This window comes from Salminus brasiliensis, chromosome 14 (assembly GCF_030463535.1).
Source record: "Salminus brasiliensis chromosome 14, fSalBra1.hap2, whole genome shotgun sequence".
NCBI classification, from domain to species: Eukaryota; Metazoa; Chordata; class Actinopteri; order Characiformes; family Bryconidae; genus Salminus; species Salminus brasiliensis.
The window spans coordinates 10,005,734-10,031,355 of NC_132891.1; the positions used below are offsets into that span (position 1 = coordinate 10,005,734).

At 42.9% G+C, this 25,622-nt stretch overlaps 2 protein-coding genes across 2 annotated transcripts; one reads left to right on the top strand and one right to left on the bottom strand.

Moving 5' to 3' along the window:
- Positions 1-1,688: 1,688 nt before the first annotated feature.
- On the top strand, positions 1,689-15,643 carry vwa1 (von Willebrand factor A domain containing 1). The gene is made up of 6 exons (XM_072696385.1): positions 1,689-2,242; positions 7,643-8,200; positions 10,256-10,579; positions 11,888-12,175; positions 13,448-13,723; positions 13,885-15,643. The coding sequence occupies exons 1-6, from the start codon at positions 2,158-2,160 to the stop codon at positions 13,911-13,913; spliced, it is 1,560 nt and encodes a 519-aa protein (XP_072552486.1). The 5' UTR covers positions 1,689-2,157; the 3' UTR covers positions 13,914-15,643.
- Positions 15,644-15,804: 161 nt separating this feature from the next.
- otud3 (OTU deubiquitinase 3) lies at positions 15,805-20,231 on the bottom strand. The gene is made up of 8 exons (XM_072696386.1): positions 20,075-20,231; positions 19,020-19,309; positions 18,785-18,933; positions 18,254-18,366; positions 18,017-18,139; positions 16,926-17,052; positions 16,629-16,822; positions 15,805-16,542 (listed from the first exon to the last, which is right to left on the bottom strand). The coding sequence occupies exons 2-8, from the start codon at positions 19,223-19,225 to the stop codon at positions 16,378-16,380; spliced, it is 1,077 nt and encodes a 358-aa protein (XP_072552487.1). The 5' UTR covers positions 19,226-19,309; positions 20,075-20,231; the 3' UTR covers positions 15,805-16,377.
- Positions 20,232-25,622: the final 5,391 nt, after the last annotated feature.

Consider the following 25,622-nt stretch of genomic DNA (forward strand, 5'->3'; position numbering starts at 1 on the left):
TTTGACTATTTTTACATTGACTTCCATTAAAATCTAAAATCCTTACAGTTTGCATTACAATGACAATATCCAGAACACAGTTGCAATGCATTAATACATCTGCATAAGGCCCACAGGAAACCCTCTGCTGGTGTCACTTGCACCCACTGTAATTCACGCTTACAGTGTGCCAGTTTTCTACATGAAATATGGTAAAATGATTCATTAAAATTCACTGACCATTTGAATGATGTTCAAACATTCTTCACATTTCTTTTCTTTTGTCTCGCCCCCCTGTTTCAGTTTACTGCTGCCCCCACAATCCCCAAGCAGGGCTGCCTAGACAGCTGTGCGATTTTCGGTAAATGATGATATCCCTAAAAACACCAAAGTCCAGTACAGCCCCAGTGCTAAGCTCACCACAGAGGGAGCATGACAATTCAGTTCAATCACCTCTTAAAAGAGCTGAGATAAGTAGCTACCTATGCATAGTTACTAAATAGTTACCAAACAAGCACTGATGATGTTTCTTTCAAAGATAGCGGGTAGCGGGCCGGCCAAGAGGGGCCAATTTTGTTGAAATTGTGTTAGCGAGCCGTCATTTTCCACAGCGGCAGTGTTAGCGTTGCTGTTGTGATGTAAGCCTCACTACCACATTGGCCGTTTGTTTTCATGGCTATCACGGAGTTAGCATTGGTACCGTGCCAGCTGCCGGCCTCGCTCAACATCACCACCGCGGTGTTATTCACAAGCCATGTTCATGTTCAGAAGGTCCTGGGCCCTTCACATCTAAAAACCAGTCAATATGTGGTCTACGTCCCAAGGCTCTTAGGGCAAAAATGCTACATGAAACATAATTTTTATGCCAGAGAACCTTTTTAAAATAGGAATCATATTTCGTCATATGGACGAAATACCATTAACAGAACTAGGCTTGTCTGATTTTTCTTGTTTATTTGGTATAAAGGTTCTGTAAATGGTTCTTTAACTCATTTCCATATGCAGCTACGTTTATGAAAATATGTTGGCTTTTTTTTTTTTTCATTTAGTCAATAATCTTATAATCATTCCTATTCCTCATTGGCAATACAGTGGAAGCTTCTGGAGCAGCTGCACATGGACCTAAGCTCACCCTGCCCCCCCAGTCATCGCAAAACCCCGCGGGCATTTGGGCTGTGAACAGTGGACCTGCGTTCTCTGGAGTGATGGGGCTCCATTCAGTACCTTTGCGATATGAGTTGGATAAGGGGTGCTGGTAACTACCCAACCTCACTAATTTGGTTGTGGCTCAGTGCAGTCAGATATTCACAGCAATGTTCGTACGCCTTCCTAGAAGAACCAAGGTACATTTTTGTCCCAAACAGTGTCACTGCCCCCTTAAAGGCCTCAATGTAGACACTTTATATAGTATCAAAGGGGGTTCGGCTAAAGGGGCTTGTACCAATACTGGAACCCTTTTAGGTCTCATTAAAAAAAGGTTCCTTATGTATAAAAGAGGTTCTACATCTTCGGGAATAATCATTTAAGCATGTATATGTTTCTGAGTTGTCATGGTTCTATATATAACTATTGCTACTGAAGGAACCTTGACAGAACCCCATCCCCCACCTTTTTTAAGGGTGTATCCAGATCAGACCCCTACTGATAAGGTCTCTCTCAGCACTGCATGACTGACTGAAGGTGTGCTTCCAGACTGCACTGCCCTCAGGCTACAGAGTCAGCTACAGAGTGACTAACATGAGGAAAGATCACAATGACCAAAAACTGGGAACGGCTCCAAGGTGGTGAAGGCTGGCCGCTCGTCTAAACTAAGACATGAGAGGAGAAGGAGAGGGAGTGAGCCAGAGAAAAAAGGGAGGGTGCCGGGCGGATTCGGTAGCTGAGCAAGGCTCACAGCCTGTTTTTGGTTTTGCTCGAGACGACTGAAGAGGGGAAGGGGGGAAGTCAGCAGAGCTTCAGAGAAAACAGCCGACGGCTAATCGTGTACAGGTGTGCGGTCTGGCCATTTCCACGTACTTCCACGTACAGGAGCCCACGTTAATCGCCTGGCTGTGAGAAGGTGCAGAAAATAATGCTTCTGCTCTGAGGAGGAGCAGTCGTTCAGGGGTCGAGGACACCTTCAGCAGGCTACAGCGTTAGCCCCACACCTGAAAAACACCAAACACCAAGCCCGTGATCATGGAGTTTCGAGCAGTGCTCACGTGCGTGCTGCTGAGCTGTTACCTGCGGGCAGGAGGCTCTCAGGACACGGACGTGGTTTCAGGTCAGTGTTGGTCATTCAGACTAGTAATTATCTCTGATGAAGAGCATACACTGAACAAACTGCTTTAACATGTTTAATTTTGTATTATTTGGCAGAAATGTGTTGTTGAGATTAAATATTTCATTCATATAGTGCATATAGTGGACAGTGTCAGTGCCTAAAAACACTGGTCATCATGTTTCATTACAAAGAGTGTAAAAACTTTTGTAAATATTTCATAAAAAACAGTGTATTAAGTTTGGGATAGTATTTGGGTGGCAGTTTTTAGAATCAAAATATTGCAATACATATTGTGTATCATGAATGTATATCAAACATTTTTACATCATAGTTTTCCTATATAACACCACCCTTTGTTCATATCATGTACATAATTGTATTGATATTTCCCCCTGAGGTCCATATTGCTGCTGTCCAATGAGAACCATGTATCTCCATTTTTGGCCCTTTTTAGTTTTATCCAGGGTTTGAACCCTGTAGCTGCTCAGGATGAATAGACCAATAGAAATGCTCCAAATGACTCCTATTTTACATTGACTTCTATTGAAAGTTAAGAACACGTTTTGCCTTCTCCTGTAAAGTCACAATCACCATTTCGGACATACATGTTTTTCATCGGCCTTCATATATATATATATATATATATATATATATATATATGCCCAATAAACTATCCCCATTTTCCATTCTTTCTTTATCCCTAAGCTTAAACAGGTTGTTTTGTTTGCTGTGCCTTCAGAACTGATAGGTAAATGACGTCTGTTCTGCATAGTGCCTTAGTGAAAACACAACCACCTGAGCCAAAACACTTTTTTCCACACTCATTTCAGCAGTAATGGGCTGAGTAGGTGTCTATGCACCCATCAGCCATAACATCACTAACAGGTGAAGCAAAAAACATTCATCTACAGCGTCATCTTTCTAGGGGTAGAGACATATTAGGCAGTAGGTGAACAGTCAGTTCTTGAAGGTGATGTGTTGTTAAAAGCAGGAAAAATGGGCAAGCATAAGAAGCGGAGCGACTTTGACAAGAACCAAACTGTGATGGCTAGACAACTGGGTCAGAACATCTCAAAGTTTTCCTGGTACGCAGTGGTCAGTACCTACCAAACAGGCTCCAAGAATGAACAACTGGTGAACCGACAGAGTCATGGGCACCTTAGGCTCATTGATGAGATTCGTAGAGGCCCCACCTCATAACTTACGTACAGGACTTAATGGATCTGCTGCTAATGTCTTTGTGGAGTGTGTAATATTGAATGGTCAAATCTACTGAATAGTAGGCAGGTGGTACTAATGTTATGGCTGATTTGACACCACAAAACAACAAATTTAGAAAAGTGTTTTCTGCATATTCTAGCAATGACCCTCGCCCCTTAATGCACATATTTCATCTAAATATGTAACATATGGAACATGATTTTGCCATTTTTAATCAATTAATAAATCATTTTCTAATATAATTTTCTGGTGGTGGAGAAATGCCACTTTCCCTGAGGTTCATCAGATATTGATGCAGATCTTTTATCTAAGCTTTAAAATGAGATGCTTTTAATTGAGAGCTTGACTTCAGACAAGCATAGAAAAATAGACTATCACGATGATGATGAGGATGATGATGATGATATTACCCCGCAGGAAGAACCACACAGCTAACACTGTCACATCTCACTGTGTGAGTGTGTGCTAATTCCGGCTGCATTTGTTACAGGATCGGATCGGATTCATTCTTTTTTTCCCCTTTCTGAAATCCGATTCAGCATTTTCTGCTGATATCACCCCCATACTGAGACCTGTCCATAATGATATGGCACTATAATAGCATTTTGCCACCTTCCATCAGTTTTTAACTTGCCTAGTCTTTCATATCTTTATATTTAGCTGGACATGAACAAAACACCAACTTTATGAGCTGGTAATTTTAAAAAGAGCTCATTAGTTGGTGTACGTGTTTACTGAGTGTTTAGGAAATGAAGAACATAATGTGTGTGTGTGTGTGTGTGTGTGTCTGTGTGTGTGTGTGTGTGTGTGTGTGTGTGTCTCCAGAGAAAAGAAAGAAAAAGACAGAGTGGGTGTGTGAACATGCAGCCAGCTCTATTTGTCCATAAATGAGCACATCCCTGACTTCTCGTTTCCCCGCAGCATTCCGACTCCAAGGGATGTTCTCTTAAAAAAAAAGCGTCTTGCATGCCTTGTTACCATCAGGGCCCATTTTAGCTCTGTCAGAAAGTCCCACAGGGGAACTTATTTACGCCACCTGGGCCATGGTCCAGCCAGCGGCCCATATATTTGATTGCCGGTTCAGTGAACGCTGCACACTAATTCAAGCCCAGATAGGCAAGACAACAGTGGAAGTGCAGGGACATATGTCAAACCGTGACGTGGTCTTTGTGCCTTGGAGTGTGAGGGCATGTCTCACAGACCCCATGTCATCTTGATTTGGCCATGTGCTGAGAAGGATTCTTTAGGAGCCAAGGAATAGAATCAGTGGAGGCCCCATGGCACAATACCAATACTACCAACAGCATCTTACAAAGTCAGGTCTTTACAAAAGGCCTCTGGTTCTAAGAAATACTGCATTTTTTTTTTGGGGGGGGGGGGGGGGGGGTGTATATTATGAATCATTGTCCTGCTGCAGAAGACTATCGTCCTTTTAGCTATAGCATTTCTGTAGCTGCTCTGTACACAGTGTGAATAATTCTGGACGAATAGACCAAAAGGATCACTCTAAATTACTTGGAATAAACTCTTATTTTCCTTGACTTCCATTTAAAGCTCAAAACATTTTTTTCCTTAAAAGTCACCTTTTGGGAGATACATGTTTTCTATTGGACAGCGACAATGTGTACACATGATTTGACATTTGCACCCAGGGTTTGTTGGTATTTTGTGAAATCCATTCTTCCCTCCAAGGTGTTCTTTTCATGAAGTGCAATTCCTTTTTCCCTTGAACCTTTACTGATCGTGTCTAAACTAAATAGCAGCATACTCAGCTTACAGTAGTCTAGCTCTCCTTGAAGCTTACTTTGGAAGTGTTACAGAGCTTCAAGGAACACAGATCAGCCAATTGCAGCAGAGACCATTTACAGATGAGTCATAAAAGCACAGTAAAAATGGCATTTTTGAATATAATGGATTGTGATTGTTTTTTGATACATAAAACAAAATTGGGGGAAATAAAATACAAGAAAAATAAGGGATAGAGGCCTCAGGCTTTGCAAGCTGATTGTATTGTGAGACAAAAATAATGCTTTGTTCGAAATACAGAAGGCCAAAACGTGGGCAGCAGAAAGTGCTTAGGAGGCGATTAATTTGACCATGTGCAAGATAGCTCCAAGTGCCCACAGCTGTCCTGATTGCACTTTGGGAGGTCATTGCTGGATTGGCACTGGATTGGCTCTCTTGCCCTTCCCCTCTCTCTCCTTTTCTCTGCCTCACACACACACAGAGATTTCATTCTTTCTTGCCAGTATGGCCTCTGGACTAGATGGTGCATTCCTTCAGTTTATTCTTACAGGGCTTCCAATTCTCACCTCCCCCTTGTGCACATTTTTCTCCCGTTCTCTGCACCCCACACACACTTTTACTCCTCACTCCCTGTAGTAACCAGTAGTCCTGCTGCTTCCTCGCACGCCATCTGTTTATGTTTATTTTTCAACTCTAAATTAAAGGAGCTTTCTCCGCCAGGAAATTTGCAGCATTGGCAAATCATCACGGCTTCGCTCCTTCTCTCTAAATATTTTGAAAGCATCGTCCACTCTTTTTTTCTTCTCTTCCCATAAATCTGACACTTTCCTCATCACTCGCTTTCAGGGGCTGCCGTTCCAGCTCGGATGACATATTCCTCCCTCATTTCCCCTCTCTTCCCAGTGTGACCTTCTCTTCAGGCCTGTGGGTTCTCCCCGTTTTACTGCCCTCATTGTAAATGTTTAATGACTGTGTGACTGCGTTGTTCCAAAGACGTAGAGAAGGGAAATGAGGAATTGGGATTTTGAGTGTGTGTGTATGTGTGTGTGTGTGTGTGTGTGTGTATGAACAGGGAGGACATCCCTGGAAAATAAAGAGGGAGGGGAAGGAGACACAAAGCCAGTGGAATTAAAGAGTGTAGGATGTTTCTTATTGTTCTTCATGTGGATGCATTTACTTTGGGCTTACTTTAATTGTGTGTGTGCTTCCCTTGTAGGGATCACTGTGATTAGGGAACACTGCTTTCCTCTCGATAAACAAATTAATAGTTTATAATACGTTTATAATAACGTCTTGCGCATTTCCTCTCTCCTACCAAAGGCAGTTCCCCAGTCCAGATGGTAACATTAATTAGCTACTAGGACTGAGAAGTAGGGCTGTACCATATGGACATATAATGTGGTGTAACAGTGCATGGAAGACTCAGGATTAAACTGCTGGATCACAGTGCTAGAGCTTGACCATGAGAGAACTTTGGGTTGGAGCTTCAGACAGCTTCAGTTTCAGCTTCAGGCAAGCTGAAAGGTCAGAACCCTTTTGGAGAAGTGGATCTAAGACTGAGAGATAAAGATAAAGTTAAAAAGAGAAGACGGGGTGGTGGTGGGTTGTGGAAACTCAGTTGTGGGACATAGAAGGTAGAAATGGGAGTTTATAGGATGTTAGAGCTACAGGCATGTTCCTCCTCCCAATATTTCAGAACTCTACTTTGCGAGTGAGGACCATGCAATCATCATATGCTAGTTTGGCAGGAGACTCAAAGAGGTCGGAGGAACTCTGAGAGAACTTTTGGTTGGAGTTCAGGCAACGTCTACGTGTGCTAGGAGGCCAGGCGTGATTCTGAGAAGTGGAGCTTGGACTGAGGAGTTATGGGGAGGAGACGGGATAGTAGTGGGTTGTGGAAAATCCGTCATGGACACAGAAGACTTGGGAATTTATGAGACGTTAGATTAGGAGGAGGAACTTCAGGCAGGAAATTCAGTTATTTCAGAAATCCACTGTGCAAGTCATCAGCATATAATAGTGTGAAGGGAGACTTTTTTTTTTTTTTTTTTTTAACACCTGTGAAAACTGTTCCAATTTATGACATTTTAAGTGCATATATGAACCAACACCCCTTTTTCTATAGATCCTGCTGTTAAGTGTGTGATTCCAGCCAGGGCTGTTTGGTTTACTGAATCTCTTCTTCTGGCTCTGGGATTTCTAAAACGCTCTAGTCCTGCTGTGTGTTGTTTAAAAACTGTAGAAGTCCTCTCTCTATTTAGCTCGCCGTTAGGAGCCGTGAAGGACCAAGTACTAAAACCTCGACTTGAGTGAAAATAGAAATACCCCTGCTAAAACATAACTTGAGGAAATTTGCAGTGCAAAATTGTTCATTTGATTTGTTCACCACTGCTCAGCAGTACATTTCTCCAGCTGTCATTTCTCTGCCCACAGTTCAGAACTGCTGTGAGGGTGACGTCTTGTTCCTGCTGGATTCCTCTGGCAGCGTGCTGTCTTTTGACTTCTCCCACATGCTGAGCTTCCTGTCGGATCTCACATTGCCCTTTTCTCTGGGGCCTGACCAGGTGAGGATAGGGCTGCTGCAGGTCGGGACAGAGCCTCACCTGGAGTTCGGATTTGGGGCCCACAGCACCCAGCAAGGCCTTCAGGCCGCACTGCGGAGGACTAAACAGCTTGGAGGGGACACCAACACAGAGGATGCTCTAGTGATCGCCAGAGAGCGGGTTTTGAGACCAGGCACACCTGGAGGAGCTAGACCAGGACTGCCAAGAGTTCTGGTGTGGATTACCGATGGAATAGGGCCTGGGGATGTGCAGGGACCAATGGCTGAACTGCGGGAGGATGGCGTGGCCGTGCTGGTGGTGTCCACCGGCCGAGGGAATTACCAGATTCTGAGAGAAGTAGTGACCCCACCTGTTGAGGAGCACCTGTACTTTGTAGACATTGAAGATATGAACATCATCACTGAGGACGTGAGGAATGCCATCATTGGTAAGTTTGTTTTAAATGGGAAGATTCTGGGAATTGATCTCAGAATTTTATGTTGAGCTCATTCTAAATGCTACAACACTTTCTCGGTTATCAGGGAATCATATAGCGCTCTGTTTATAATTCTGAACACACTTAACATGTGTTTAAAATTTTACATATTTCCTATGTAAAATTTGTATCAGCCTATAACTAATGTGTTGAAACCTAGAAAGTTAAAAATATTAGGATGCTAGAACTAAGAATTATAGACCAGTATCTTTAACTAGTTTGTTTAAAATCTTAAAGCAGTACTTCCAAACTTTTGAAGGGTAGTGTATCTCTGTGGAGGTCCTAATACTGAATATTTGGACATTTAAGATGTTAGACAGATTAATAACTGCCCTATAACTGTGTCCTTTATGGGCAGCCCAACTGGGAACTAGGGGTGGCATGATGCCACTTTTTTATGTCCGGTACTGATACTGCAACTTCCACGTCTGCAACTGGAGTTGTAGCTTGTCAAGACTAAAGAAACATGATTAGATAGGATGAGTATTGCTTGTTTTCATATGTGCATCTGTAAGTTACACTTAAATACTGGCATTTAGGCTTGAACCATGCATTTATGTGATAGTTTAGGATCTGATCAGATAGTTTAAAACAGTTTAGATCAGATTGGCGCACTCCTACTGGGAACCAGAACATTTTGGCCATGGGTTTTATATAGGCCCCACATATGGATGCCCACCAGATGGGATCAGAAGGGGTTAAACAGGGGCCCCATCTGGGTTGAACACTGCACATGCAACCTTGATGGCACCCAATTTAGATTAGGTTGGGCTGTAACGTTGGGGCCTATTAGGGAAGCCTAACTGGTTTCCAATGTTCAGTTTGAATACTAGCTTATTTAATAAGCTGGGTTTGATTGTGTGCATCAAGACATATAGAAAAGATTATCCTTTTAAACATTTTTGAAATTCAACGGCAGAATTTATGTAGGTAGCTGTTGAATGCGCTGCCACTATGTCCTGGGGGTTGTGAGTTCAAATGGAGTGTCGGGAGCATTGTTAGTGCTAGGGGGAGCTACGTAAGGATGGGTTAATTTAGGTAGAATTTGTTTGCATGACAGTGTGGTATAGAAATATGTGCAAATGTGTAGGTAGGTTTTTTCTTACTGTCACTGCAGATCTGGCAGTGCACTTTATGCATCTGGCCAACAGTGTTTTAAAGGCTCTTTGGTTTATCATTTTCCTTAATTGTATGTTTTTTTTTATTTTTGGAAGGTCATATGTGGTGTGTCTTGATTAACAATCTAAATATTTTGATAGATTACTTGATTACTCACATAATTGATAGTGACAGGCCTGCTCCATAGCAATTGCCTAAACACTGCTGGCAGTGGGAAGGTAAACTTCGTACGAGGTATTATGCTGTCTAATACCACAAAATTGCACTTAGCCTTGAGCAAACATATTTAAAGAAGAGAGCAGAGAGACTGTATGGGTGTGGACGTTTCTGTGCCTCCACCCTTGTGTGCTGGAGAAATGTAGGCCTCTATGCCAGACGGCTCTGACACAAATAGCTTGAGACGGCAGTATTGGACTGGAAGGTGACAGTGGGAAAGGGGACAGAGTAAGAGACACTGTAATGGGAGAGGGGGCTAATAATACAGAAAGTATTACGCTCCCCCCCCGCCCAGTGGAGCCCTCACAGGGCAGTAGACATGGATATTATTAGAAAGCATTTCTCCTTGTTTACTGGATTTCACGTAAGTGTGTACTTATAGACACTTGCATATGCACACACATGTAAGACGATATACATAGACCACAGCTCAGAAATATCGAGTCTGTGGTATGTCGTCCATCCAGAGCTCGCCAAAGACTATACCAGGCACACTTATGAGACCACTATTTGTCATAGGAGCATCCTCTGACTGACTTTTCTATTTTTAGGAACATTATCTTCTGTGCTTTCAATTATTGTGCAATAGAGTTTGCCTGACTGTTTTATTAATTTACTCTCTCTCATTGCTTTTTCTCTTTTTCCCTTCTTTCTCCCTGTCTGATTACTCAGAGATCATTCGTGCCGAGAGGTTGCAGGTCCGAGATGTCACCTCTACTAGCGCAGAGTTGCACTGGAGGCCTGTGCTTGCTGGTACTGGTTACTATGACATCCGCTTTGGCCCTGTGCGCACAGGAGCTGAAGGGGCAGGGGGAAGCCCAGGTACCAACCCTTCAACGCAGCCTGGCCACTATCAGAGAATCATCCGTCCTGCAGACTCCAGCTCAGTCAAACTGGCCAACCTGCGACCAGACACCACCTACATCGTCACCCTCTCCCCGGAGTCCAACCTGGAATTTTTCAACAAGCTGAACACCACCTTCACCACGCAGGCAGGTGAGAGTCACTGGACAGTCTTGGTGTTCACTGGGTAAGCGAGTCCTATGTGAAATGTACTGTAATCCAATCCATGAAGCATTTATAGGGGTTTAACTATATGGGTTGGACTAATATATCAGTGGGTAGACAGTATAGGCAGATTTTGCAGAGAAATCAGCAAACCATATCAAGTATCGCAGATGCATGGGTTTATTAGCTACTGTTTTGGTTGAAGCACCACTTGGGTTCAAACTAGTAATCTCCTCATGTTCAGGCAACGGTTGTACCACCAGGAGAACACACTATAAACGTAGTTATATGACATCAATATGAACTGAACTGGTAAATGTGACCACAAAACCACAACATTCAATTCAATTGTTATAATGCACACAAAAAAACTATTTACGAAGAAAAATATAATAATAATAATAATAATAATAATAATTAATTATATGGGGCAACTCCATCCCTATTGAGTTTCTGCTGTTCATTTGTTTTTACAAAGCATGACAATCCGAAAATCGGTCTAGAAAAGACCATTTGCTTACTTTGCTGAAGACAGACTTTGCGACTGACTTTGTAGAAACGCACATGTGCAAGAACTTCCTCTTGTTCCTCTTGTCTTGTTCATCCTGTCTTCCTCTTGGGAAAGACATTTTCTCGTACTGACGGTCTGAAGACTACATTTTGCCTCAAAACTAACAAGTATATAAGAGCTGCAGAGGAGATGTAATCTTAGGTAAGGTTGAGGTTGGGTCTCCTTGCATGAAATCATGTTGTAAAGGTTTCGGGTGCAAAGACACACTGTAGCTTTAATTTATATTAAAGTCCGTAGCGATAGCATGTCTACTCAACATCGCACACTGGCTGTCTGCCTCATCCAGCATCACTACTGCAGAGGTAGCATCGCTACTGCGCTGGCCACTGGCGTCACCCAGTATTGCTATCGTGGCATTAGCATCACTACCACTCTGTTTTCTTCACTATGGCGGTGTTAGCATCACTATTCTTATATCTTGTAAAGTACTATTGGAGTCTAAATTAGAAATATAAAATCTAAACATTAAACTGTTTAGGCCAATATTGGCGGAGCCTTATCATATGGATATCATACTACTTGCTCCCTAGTAACCCCTTTGAAAAGTAAAATACATGATTTTCAATTACATGTAATTACCCTTGTTTACATTCTCTGCATAGCTGTGAGTCTGCACTTCTGTTTAGTTCAATGTCAAGAAATGACCCAAACATGGCAAAACAACAGGACAGCAGTAACTTTTGATCAAACTCGGATCATATCAAAATATTATTTATTTTTTCCAGAGCCTGGTGCAGAGGTGCAGAGCCTGACTCAGGTAACTGTGTCAGAGTCAACGGTGAACAGTGTGAGGGTGAGCTGGGGGCCACTGCAACCTAAGTTAGTGGAGAGCTACCAGATTGAGTACTCCATCCTCCCTGCAGGAAAGCTTCATGTGGTTACAGTCGGTAACAGGCAGAACTCGACAATGCTGACTAGCCTGCAGCCCGCCACTCAGTATCTGGTCACTGTGAGTGCCCGCTACTTTTCCGGCAAAGAGAGGGCGATGTCCGTCAAAATGTGCACCCAAGACGGTAAGCCTGAAGGCCTTTTCACTGTACACAGGTTATGATCACGGTATTTTGTTTCTCTGAAGTTTGAGATCAAGCTGGAACAGAGATAATTCAGCAAAGAAACAGCGGTTGTTCACCACGGAGAGCCAGTTTAATTTAGGGCTATCAAAAATAAATGACTGGTGTTGAAGAATGCATTTATTGAGTATTTGAAGTTGAAAGACTTTGGTCTTTGGATTATTTACCACTCTGTTATTTTGCCTCCGAATGAAACTACAGCTGTGTCTGAAACTGTGCCCTATTTACTATATAGTGCACTAGTACATTTTGGGGTTCTACATTTTGCAGTGGTGCCCGAAAGAATGCAGACTTTTCAGTGCACTGGAACAATCCCACAATGCACCATAGCATATAGTGTTTGGTTTGAAGATGCACAGACATCATTTATGCAATGCAGTCTGCTGAGGTTGTCCAGGTTGTTCTCAAGGTAGCGGATGATGGAGAGAAGAAGGGCTGGTACAAGGCTAATGTTTTTAGCCTTGTAACCTTTTAGCCTCTGACAAATCCCTGTTTGCATTCACTGGCTTTAGCTACATCTCGTGCTGAGTTTGAGCTCTCCTCCTGCTTATGCTGGCTCAGGAAAAACCGCATGAGTCACAAGGCCTGGTTTGTGTAGTAACCCGTATTCCCCGAATTAGCAATAAGCAGGTGAAGAGCTGCTCTCCAGTATCAACAGCACCTAACTCTCTCATAGTCGCTGCCATGTTTTACTGTTTCACCAGCTTTGACTTGGGCTTTTGTTGGTGAGTTGGGTTTATGTTTAAGTTTGGGGGCTTAAATAAAATGAGTCATGACCTGGCCCATTCTCCAGCCCTGTTTTGGTGATGCGCCATGGCTTGAGTCCCTCAGTGTTGGGTTGTGGAGTGATGAAGCTCCATCCAATACCTGTGACATGAGTTAAGATGAATGATCCAGAACTAATCATGCAACATTAGTACCTCACAGCAGTGCTCCAAAACCTGGAGTAAAGCCTTTCCAGAAGAGAAAAGGCTGCTACGGCTGTTATCTTGTCACATTGCCCACCCCTAAAACCTACTAATAGATTTCGCAATCCTTTAAAAGCCTGAAAAAGAACAATCACTAATTGTATATTATTGGCATGAAAGCCATCTTTGTCGTTCTTCCCACACATTCTGCTGTTACTGCCAAGATATCTCCTGCATTCTCTTCTTCGAGGCAGAATCAGAGACGCTTAAGTGTGTGTGTGTGTATCTCTCTCTCTCTCTTTCTCAGTGTTGCCAGCTCTAGCAGATCTGCAGCTCACTACAGTAGGCAGTGACTCAGTGAAGCTCCAATGGAAAGGGAGTGCCGACGGCTTACGTGGTTACTGGGTTACGTGGGAGGGCGAGCCCACATACTCCTCGAGCCAGCGTTCCACCCTGTATCTGCCACCCCACCTCCTCTCCACTACACTTAACCACGTGCCCCCCAATGCGCGGGTCTGCGTCTCTCCTGTTTACAGGTCGGCTCGGGGAGAAGGCCTTTGCTGCACTGCACACTTCGGCTCAGGTGGGTGGTCCGCTCTGTGCTAGCAGATGAGGTTAAAACACTTTAAATGTCCTTTTATAGAAATAAAAAAAAAATAATTAAATAGTGAAGTTATTCATGCATAAAATGTGCAGGTATGCTGGCTATGGAGTGTCCTATTTTTCATTTTCCTTCTCCTACAGCCGCTTTGACCTGGAGCCACAGGTTGTAGCGCTGCCAAACAGATGGATGCAGAGATGAAAACCTTACCACAAATGGAAAAAGCACTGTAAACTGCTAGAGCACTTGTCGCCCACGGAGAGGTGCTCTACGGCAACACACCAGCACAAACTGCACTGAAAACATTTATACTGAAGTTGCTTAAACCTCTAAACTACTTACAACACACTAGGAATGCCCGCCAACAGTTAAAAAAAAAAAAAGAGAGACTTTTGAGAAGTAGCCTGTGATGATGTAGATCGGAAGAGAATAGTGATCGTATATGTAAATATCGTTTTAATAGTGAAATCCACAATCTGCACATTATATCATGTCTTATTGCCCCACAAGATTTACATGTTTGAAAAGGGAACAATGACCTATTTGGAGTAGCTATCGTTTGACGCACACCTAGCTAAAGCACACCAGTACCTAACCACTGCTTGAGAACAATCGGATAGGCTGAATGTGCTGAAGTGCACATTTAAGGCCGTTTAGCCTCCCGTTCTTCCCTCTCAGAGATTACAAGGTTGATCGAAGATTATAAGGTTGATCAAACCAAGACTGTGGGTTCCGGACAGTCGCTTACATGAGGAGGTTACTGAGGTTTGGTGATTGACAAGGGCCTTAATCAGTTTTCAGAAAATGATTGAGGCACTTTCCACTGCCCACACACATCCACTTATGGATGGGCTTGCTTTGTAACCCTTGCCCTCGCTTCTCTGATTTTCTTTCCCCTGCACGTTCACTGCAAGGACCTCACCTGAAACATGTTCCATGTCCTCTACTGCCTCCTTGTGGATAATCCCAGAATTGGTAGGCTCACCAATACTGAACATTTTAAACGAGTTGAAAAACAAGGACATAGTTCACATGATGTTCATGCTCTAAATCTTTAGTGATATACGGTGAAACTGTAATTATATCGGTATCAGCAGATTAAAAAGAAATAAATAAAGCCATCATTCAGATTTAACTGATATTTGATGTATTTATTGTACTCCGTATAGTACTGTGCTTTAAATGTTGTAACCATACAGAAATAAATGTTACATTTCTAAAGCTAATCCAGGTGGATTTGTCCCAGTTTCTACATTTTATAAATGTTCATAAATTGGCCTCAACCAATAGTCACCCAGGTTGTTTCTGTGAATCCATGCCCACCCACAGCTCTCAACCCCCATCCAGCTTTTCACTGAACTTGCACAGACTTGGTGCATGATTTAAGGCACAGTATGATTTACTGTGAGCTATAAAAATGAACAAAGCCTAGTACTCTAATTAAAGGCTTAGGAGGGGGCATTTTAGACAGGCACCCCACTTTTCATTTTAAAGAGTTCACAGCGAGTCAGACTGCGCTCTCAACCACACAAACAGGTCTGCACCAGCTTAAAGAAGAGCTGGATGGAGTTTTATTGGGTTAATAGAAGTGATTTGGGTGACTATCGACCTATAAATAGTGTCAGAAACATTAGCCTCACAGCTCCAATTTGAAACCAAAGAAGCAAAATTTGGACCCCAGTCAATCAGCATCAGGTCTTGGAAAACCCACTGTTTGAGGAAATTACTCATCACTGTCTCTGTATGCTGCCTTAAAAAAAAACTTTGAGCATGAGAAGGTCAGTCAGCATGAGGCAACCATGGTGCACTAATTAAGTGTCTATAAAGAGCATATATACTGTCTTGATTCCCCAATCTCACATCACTGAGTTTAATTAAATAAATATCCACTTCCAAACAAAATAGCAGAGTGATGTTTAAATGTTTAAAGTGTTTGTCCGATACACGCACTGGATATTTTATATATCACTAATAGTGACTGATTATCACAGAACAGTTCCTGAACCTATTCGAGCAAGAAATACAGTAGGTCATTCACATGAAATGCCGAAAGCATACCAAGCTTCTCTATAATCCCATTTATTATTAGATTGCACTTCATTCCAAAATATAGAGACGATGAATCTCTACAAGGGATGCAAAAGGTAAACCCAGTGAAATGAAATACTACTCCTTTCCATTTGACAGCATTCTTGAAGAACATGCACCGAGTTACAGAACTGAAATCCTTACAATCCAATGGAAAGAACGACTGGTTTGAATCTCAACAGCAAAAGCAAATCCACACTTATCTCCATTTAGTTTGAATCCCTTTCCAACTGTTCTTTGGCTATAAAGAGTCAGTCTGAGTAAAGGAAGGTAAATGAATGAAGTCTGAAAGGGCGTTTGTTAGTTAAGCTAAGGCATCCATAAAAGGCTCTCTAAAGAGAGCATAGAGAATGACAGGCCAGTCAGATTCACCAATAAGAGAAAATTCTATGTCCAGCACCAGCACTGAAGCCATAAACTGCTCCTTGCACCTTTAACCATTTTCTGAACATTTAAAGAAGCCTCTCCATTTCTTAACAAACTTGGATAACTGAAGAAAAAGCAGCAGAGATCAACCTTAGCAAGCATTCGATTTGTCCATGATTGTTTTAGATGCTCAGAGTGTTGAGAGCTGGCACAAGAGTAACTGGTTCAGGCAGATTCTGATTCTGGTCATGTGAGCCTTTGCTTTGAAGAACCTTCTGTCTGTGTCTCTCCTCCTGCCTCTTCTTCTTCTCTCGACGCTGTTGCTCTTTCCTCTGTCTGCTGGAGAGCTAGAAATCAAAAAGAAGGGAGGTCGCTCAACACATGTCTTGTAATAATAATGCATGTAACCATAGAAAATGTCAATCACTCCAACCTTGGGTTTATGTGAAGTACTGCTCTCTGGTGGCGATATATTGTCACTGCATTCTACATGATTGCTTTCACATGGGATGTGCGTGGCCGTTCCAAATTCACAGTGTGGCGATTGGTTCCTCAGTTCAGACTCCAGCCATTCGGCATGGCACTGCTGTGAGGTGGCACTTGATTGGCACAGATTCTCATCTTGACCTGAAAGGAACAACAAGGGACAGTGTTTGAGAGAGGGGGAGGGGGGGAGATGCTGGCCAGGGCAAGAAGAAGCAGAGACTGACAGATTAACTGACTGACTTACTGCTGAAGTTGCTGGTCAATAAGGAATTGAGGATAACTTCCTCATCCTCGCAGGGAGAGTGGCAGGGGGAAGGCGCCCTCTGCTTTTCTCTCGAACCGTCACCAAACCGTCTTGAATTGTTCAGATTCTTGCAAAGGGGAAAGGATATACAGATGTGAGAACGTTGGTAAACCCTTTAGAAAGACCTAGATTTCAAGAAAATGTGATAATCATAATAAAAGGTTTTACACACACTACTGTACAGCAGCACTTCTTCAGTGTAGTATTTGAATAAAACACATGCTTTAAACAGTCAACAGCAATTGTTGGAAAAAATAATACTTTAAACTTTATAGTTTAGAAGGACCATCTTTACTGGCAATTAACTAAGGATGTTGTATAGCTACAGATTCCTTTATTACTAATGTAAACTAAAAAACATGAATGACCTGCTTTTGACAATTCTGCTGTAGTGATTCCTGAACAATTGCAAACCACCCACGCTCTGCAGCAGTAAGAGTCCAATTTCCCTCAAACATAATGTGTACATTTATAGTTATACACTCTTAAGGGGTATTTGAGGGGGGAAAAAAAGTATAATCAGTATAATCGGTAGGTATAATCTGCCTCTGGTAGATATGTAATGGACAATGAGAAGAGTACATTTCCCTTTTGTATAAGCAGCAAAAAACGTCATTAAAATAATAATTAAACATTAAATAACATTGAATGTTCTACATGATTTAATAAATCATTTCTTACACCTTTATTTTTAAAAGTACATATTCTTCAGGTCTTTGCATTTGTCAGCAGACCATTATTCCATACTGTGGAACATCCAGGTTGTCTTTAGCCTTTATTTTAAGAGGTAACCTCCCACCCCCCTTGTTCAATGTTTATATTTTGATAGGCTTGTGATCCCAGACCAGCCTCTTGTCAATGGGCTACATTTTACAGGTTCACTTACTTTCTTCCATCAAAAGCTGTGACTGTTTAAACAGTTTCTTCAGTAAAGACACGTTTGTTGTTAAATGTGACCAATACAAAATGCTTCTAAAAAAGGTTCACAAAACTTGTTTTGGTTAAATGATATATTAAAGATATTTACAAACCTCAATACGCAGATGAGCAGGACTTTCAGAGTTGTCTCCAGTGTGCCGGACACTGTCGTAATGGTCACCATAACGATATGCTATATGAAGCTCTCGGCATAAGGCTTTATCTGACCCATTGATCTAGATTCAGAAAAACTGAAATTTGCCTCATCTACAACATTTACAAGCAATGCATTTCATCAAAAATCACTTAATTAAATAATGATGCTGAAAAGTACAACTGCAAATCCTCACCTCCCACAACGGAGCATTCAGCTGATGGATTACGACTTTCAACTGCTGGCTGCGGGCAAATGCTACTATTGCATCATTTCCAGCAAACGTGCCCTGCTGTGCAAGGTTCGACACTAGAGGATGAGAAAAGGATAACTGCTGTTTAAATATACATTCAAGATTTTTAAAATGATTACTTTGTGTTGCTCAATATGCCACAGCTGACTAGATGAATATGTAGCGGAGCCATTTGTGTTACATTTCCCGCAGATTAGATACATCTAGGGGCTAGCTATATTGAGGACAGGCCAGTCCAGTTGATCTTTAATTGGAGAAGGTAAATCATCCCCACTTTATGCTATTATATAGAAATGAAGGTTAAAGGATATAGGGAACAAAGAAAATGAAGTAATAACTAAGACAAATATATATTTGTAGTAATACAGTCTCTCAGGAGATGGGACAGCAGGACTGAATCCCTGGCTTTAATGCAGAGGGCCTTCAACCTGGTCCCATCAGTTTGTCTGTGTACCAGCAACAATTCTTTCTTACAGTGCTGAGTGAATGGCACATCATCCTCAACAAAAGGTTCAAAGTCCTGCCGATGAGACAACATATACTGGACCGTCTCCTGACGCAGGTTCAAGTGCCCTCGCGAGTGTCCCTCCAGCTGATCCGCAAGAGCTCTAAACAAACAGTTTCTACAGGAGAGACAACAAAATGGGAAAGTTTGTTTACTTGGTCAAAATTCCTAACCAGCAAATGTGGCAATCACTCTCAAACATACCCATCTCCTGGAACCTCTCTCAGCTTCAGACCAAGAGCTTTCAGTTGGTTGGAGAAGCTGACAAACTCCTCTTCTTCACCCTCTCCTGGGGGTCGATTCTTACGGTCTTTGGCCAGAGCCCTGCGGGCAGCTCGCTCATCCCTCTTTCTTTCCAAGTCACATTTCCTATTCCCACGCACAGGCTTGCCTGACTGTTTCCTTGACATGGTGACTCTTGGTGGATCGCACCAACTTTACTGCAGAGTGACAACTGCTAAACCCACAAAAGGACGCCCACGTATACTTGCAACCTGGAGAATGAATGATTACAGCAGAAGAGTACATTAGCGGATATTAATAAAACAAATGTACACAGACAGTTCATTAGTAACAGTGCCAACATCAACATAATGACATGTGGGCTATAAAGGCTATTTATTAGTCTTGATAAGGGAGTAAATATTTATGTAGTTATGTTCAGTAACTGTAAGCTGTATTTTTAGATACCTTTAATTCCCTCCCACACACACAAACACACACATTGCCACGGTCCTACAACTTGAGGACTACTTGAAGCCCCCCGGCCTCAGCGTCCTAACCACGGTGGTCGCCTGTGTGTCCCCTGTTTAAAACCACAATATGGTCAGCCTAACTAAACAGCTTTAAAACTGTAAAGTAACCAGTAGGACAAAGTGCTGGACTTCCTAAACTCCCATCTCTAAAAGTAGCTATAGCTAATATTAGCCAACGAGGGTTGAAGCTTTAAACGTAGAGAGCAATGCTAGCTAGCTAGCTAGCTACATATTACTCAGTCTGCTCAAACCACACAGGACTAACCCCGTTTTTATAATAGCATGTAACTGTAAGAGCATTTCATGTACTTTAACTATCTAGCTACGAATTATTTGATCACCTGTTAGCAGCTTGCTAGCTAACACAGCTAGCGCTAGCAGTCGGTTATGCTAGCTAACAGCTGTGTGAGTTAGCAACCGAAGCTAACCGGATAAATACGGTCATATTACGGTACACTTTCTTCTCCATTCAGCATAAGTTAACCTACAACACGTCGTACTTACATTATCTCCGGCTTAAGAAGAAATAATCACACCATTCTGACTCTACTGCCCTCCACTTTAACCCCCTGAACCGCTAAAGCAAACCCGGGCAGTTTGTTTACTTCAGCGCCACATCCTATTTCCTGCGCTTACGGCGGCTTTAAGGGTCCAGTTCAAATTCAACGCGTTTTGTGTTCGGATAAATTAAAAGACGCAGTGGATTATTATTAATTATTATATGAAATTAAACGGAACATATCTAACATCTTTGAGCATAATACAATAATGCTTCCAGCTTTTGACATTTTATGTTGCCTTGTTGTTGTGTTAGCAAATGAAGCTCGGGTAAAAGTGGACTGTCTGTATAATGAAGGGTTACAGTAGAAACACATTCATTCAGAGAGGGTTGATATGAAATGCTCTGTTTTTGAGAAACTTATCAAGCCAGAACTGTTCAAAGCAGTGGTTACAGGAATTTTCCATTTAAATTATTATACATTTCTATTTAAAATGATCTCTCTCTCTCTCTCTCTCTCTATATATATATATATATATATATATATATATATATATATATATATATATATATATATATAAACCAAGACAGAACTGTTCACAGTGGCGATGATAGGAAAAATATTTTTTATCCAAATTATCTTTCTGTCAAACATTTGTGGTTACATAATAAAACATTCCTTTCATTTGTATTGATACATATTATATGTAATCACCAAAAATGAAAAACCTTTAATGGAAATCAATGTAAAAAGATGTTATTCACATTAAGTCACTTTTCTCCATCCCATTTGGACCATTATTCCATTCATCACGATATTCCGACACAATAATGAACAACTGCCCGATTCAAGTCAAGAAGTGAAAAACAGCAAATAGTGCGATACAAGGATTTTGCATAACAGATAGAAAATATTCCTTATTTAGTCACAGAAGGTTTTTTTGTGTAGTCCTGGCTGAGTGGCGGAGTCACTATTTTAGCTGGGAACAGTTTTACCCCAGAGCAATATCTTATGGTAAAAGTTGTATGTGTTTAAGTGTGTGTGTGTGTGTGTGTGTGTGTGAGAGAGAGAGAGAGAGAGAGAGAGAGAGAGAGAGAGAGAGACAACCATATTTACCATTTGTGACATTTGTGACATTTTTTGTGACACAGATGGAATTTGGCTTTCACTTTTATCCCACCCATGCAGTGAACACACACAGACACACCAGTGAAACACACACAGTGGACAGTGAGCAGTGGGCTCCCGGGGAGCAGAGAGGGTAAAGGGCCTTGCTCAAGGGCCCAACAGTGGAAGCTTGCCGAGCCCAGATATCAAACCCACAACCCTGTCAATAGCCCAGAGCTCTAACCACTGAGCCACCACTGCCCCTAGAGAAAGCGAAAGAGAAAGCTCATGTAGACTGGGTTCGCTAAAAGTGGGTTAAAGTGTCCCACTAAGACAGAGAGAGAGAGTGGCTAAGTAGACTGGGTTCACTAAAACTGGGTTAAAGTGTCCCACTAAAATGGTGAGCAGTAGCTAAGTGGAGTGGGTTCACTAAAAGTGGGCTAAAAGGTCCTGCTAAGATAGAGAGAGCCACTCGCTGCCTGGGATGGCCATCTTCGCATACGCACATGGTTGTAAAGACGGTTAACAGTCCTGTTTCAGCTGTTATGATACCTTTCCTAGGTAAATATAAATTCAGCTGTGTAATCCTACAGCTCCCAGTGTTTTAAACCCATCCAGTGTGTTGATGGATCCTTCCAAATTCAAACTTTTCTCTATGATTGATTTTGCTACTGCATTTAAGCATTCCTGTATGCAAGCGTTTGGACAACCTGTCCCAAATTTCGCCCTGACCTAGGCTCATTTCTTTCTATGTTGTTTCCATTAGACTGCATCATATACTTATCCAGCATTTTGTAATACACCTCTGTGGTTTCACCTGCATCCGTCAGACGCAGCACCACAGAAAACCCAACCCATCCCCTTGTTTCTGTACATTAACAAAAAAATCCAAATCCTTGCTCATACTTTATTGGGGGGCAGCTGTGGCTTAAAAGTTATAGAATAGGGCTTGGGACTGGATGGTCACCAGTTGGATCCCCTGGACTGGCAGGAAGTGGGGAATGGGGGGAGCAAAGGGACAGTGCTTTCTCCGCCCTCAACATTCCCTTAATTGTACACTGGGTGCTGGATTTCTTCCTATTTCCAGATGTTACTCCCATGGCTTAGGTTTACAGCTCTGGATGTTTTGTTGCAATGCCATAATTTTGTGGACATGTCTGTTATTATGTGCAAATTAGTACTTCTACTTTACGTCATTGACTGATTTTATAGTTAATCACCTTATGGGACCTTATGGGCCTCACCATCATTTGTCTCTCAAAATGTAGGTTGAGTTCATTTGTATGTGTGTGTATCTCACTCTAAAGAGAGTGCAGCTCTTCTGTGAGACCCCTTGTCGTATACTGTATCTCTGTCGGCTATCTAAGTTGATAAAGTCACAGTAAGCCTTTTTCATGGCCTTGGGCCTCTTAAAGTTGTTACTTCTCAGGCACACATGTGCTTAACCAGGCGGGGAGAGAGAGAGGTCAAATGACCATATATGTATTTTCCAACTCCGACAACAGTGCAATGATTTTTCTTTACTCATGGCGCAATTAATTATGATCAGTTTATCTTAATTATTGTTCTATGTCAACCAATGGAAGTGATCCAACATCCTTTTTGTCACTATTTAACCTTCTGTAAATCCTGTCTTCAGTGAGAATCTCAGGGGCATTCCCAGGAGCCTCTCACTTGTTTTAAAAGGATTGCTGCCACTTTTCACCTCTTACAGGGAGGGACATCCAAAGAAGGCTACAGCCTTTCTAAATGGAAAGTTCTCAAAAGGCTTCACACGAGAGCCTGACAGCTCTGTCGGCAATAAATAAATAAATAAATAAATAAAATGAACAGAATGTCCTGATCAGTAGATTTTGAGCACGTCAGGAAGCCAACAGTACAGATTTTACGCCAGCTAAAAATAAAGCAATGACCAGTTCATCCTATCATTCGATTTAGAAACAGATTTTGAGAGGGAGAGAGAGAGAGAGAGAGAGAGAGAGAGAGAGAGAGAGAACAGGGGAAAGAGAGAAAGAGAGAAAGCTACTGATTGATAGTCACTACATTGTGCTGTAAATCTTTGTTGTAGCTGCTCTCCGTGGTGCTGAAATGCAAGTGGTCGAGCCGCTGTAGAAAGAGTTACAGCTGACTCTTGAGTAGCCCAGACAAAGTTTCAACACCCCTGTTCAAATGACCTGATTTTAAGTGAAAAGTGGACAGATCCTGCTGGAAATGAACACAGATATGGCTATGACTCAGCAACCATGGGATCCTCTAAGCAACTGTTTAAAACAAAAGATACTGACTCAAACAAGTCAGGCTGTAAGAAGACAGGCAAGTATTTACACCGTGTGCTTTCTATGGTGTGTAATGTTATGAAGAACAGCAAATCAAAACTCCCTTATGATTGCTAAGAACCTGCATGAAGCTTAGAAAGAGGGTGGTGCACTGTTCAACTGTGCAGCGTTGCTTGCCCAAACATAATCTTCATGGATGAATCATGATGAATCATGCGTGGTTGGTGTGGCGCAACAGATAACACCACTACCTGCCACTGAGCTACCTCACCATGTTGGAGACATTTATGGCATTTAGCTGACGCTCTTATCCAGAGCGACTTACATGGTTACTCATATTACAGAGGTGGGCCAATGGAGTGTTAGGAGTCTTGCCCAAGGACTCTTATTGGTGTAGCGCAGCATAGTCACCCAGACTGGGAATCGAACCCCAGTCTCCCACATGGTGTGGTAGCTCAGTGGCAAGTAGTGGTGTTATCTGTTGCGCCACACCAACCACTAGAGACTAGGGTTCGATTCCCGGTCTGGGTGACTATGCTGCGCTACACCAATAAGAGTCCTTGGTCAAGACTCCTAACACTACATTGGCCCACCTCTGTAATATGAGTAACCTTGTAAGTCGCTCTGGATAAGAGCGTCAGCTAAATGCCATAAATGTAAATGTAAATGAGTAGGAAACCTTACCTGCAACATCTAAAGGATACTACAGTACATTTACAGAAACCAGGTGCTGATGGAGGTCCTGATAGAAACAAGACTCCCTGAAGAGTCACAGGATAGGTAGCCAGAGCGCTCTGAAGAAGCCTGTGCTGACCAGCATCACACCAGGAGTGATGTGGGGAGGAAGTGCCATCAACCGACCCTCTGAGAAAGCAAAGCCAATTGTGCTCTCTCAGACTCTGCTGCTGATGGCAAGCAATATGACCCAGGAGATCCTCGGATCATTGTGGCAGCACCTTAAGCAAACCGCACCTGAGACCATGTAGTTGGTTAGAGTCATTTTTACATCCAGTGAAGCCCTGGGAGATGCTGTGACTCCCAGGGCCAAGCCCTGCCTTATGCGCATCCATAATACCAGCTTTAGATGGTTGCTTGGAGGAGCCCATGGTTGCTGGATGCCATGTCTAAGTTTGTGTCCTGGCTTTCTTCCTCTGTCTTCTTAGGAAAGAACCTGTTTAGTCTGAGCTGCAGATTTCAAGCTTATTTATTTCTTTGGTTTATATGACTTGAGTGAAGCCCTGATGAGCGCTCTGCAGCGCTGTTAGTGAACAGCAGAGTGAAGGAGGGGAGGCTCCACACGGGCTCGGACTGAAATGGCGCAATATGAACTGCAGCGCGGCCGAGGGGGCGGTTTGGAGGAGTCTGAGCTTCACGAGCCTCGCATCCTTGCGGACAGCAGAGCTTATATAAGCCCCACCACGATCCATTAATTGGAAATAATTGGCAATCTCTTGCGGAGGAAGGGAATTGGACATATTCGACACCTCCCTATCTCCTAGGCTGCTTGCTTGCACCCACCAACCCCCCTCCCCACCTACCCACCCCATCTCACTCTCTCTCTCTCTCTCTCTCTCTCTCTCTCTCACACACACACACACACACAGGCGCGTTCACGCACTCTGAAGACCAGGTAAAACGCTCCCAGGCGCGATGGCTAGAGCAAGACGCGGTAATCGCGCGTCAGGATCCTAGCGTTGATGCAGATACTCGACTGCTCGAAGTGAAGGGAGGGACACCCCGGTCCATTCTCGCCTCTTAGCCAGCTTAGCCTCCTGCTTCATCACGGTAGACGCCGGGAGCGAGAGAAGACATCGAGAGGCTTTCTCACCCACAGGGCTCGACCACCTCTGCGCGAGATAACGAGGAGGAAAAACAGAAAAGAGAGCCTGGACCATCGCATCAGATGTCATCCCAGCGGCGCAGGGGAGACACACATTCTTAAGCAGCAGCCGTCCAGGATAGATCTGGCCCCTCATCTGTCCCTCGGTCTCGCTCGGACATTTTTGCTGGAGCGCAGTGGCGAGGGAGCGCAGCGCCAGCCGACCTAAAGCAGCAGAGCCACTTTCCCTTTCTGGCCTGGCCTGCAGAATCGAGCCGACGTGCTACTAGATGGGGAGAGAAAGCCAGTCTTGGGGGCTCTAGGGGGGGTGGGAGGAAGTGGGGTTGGGG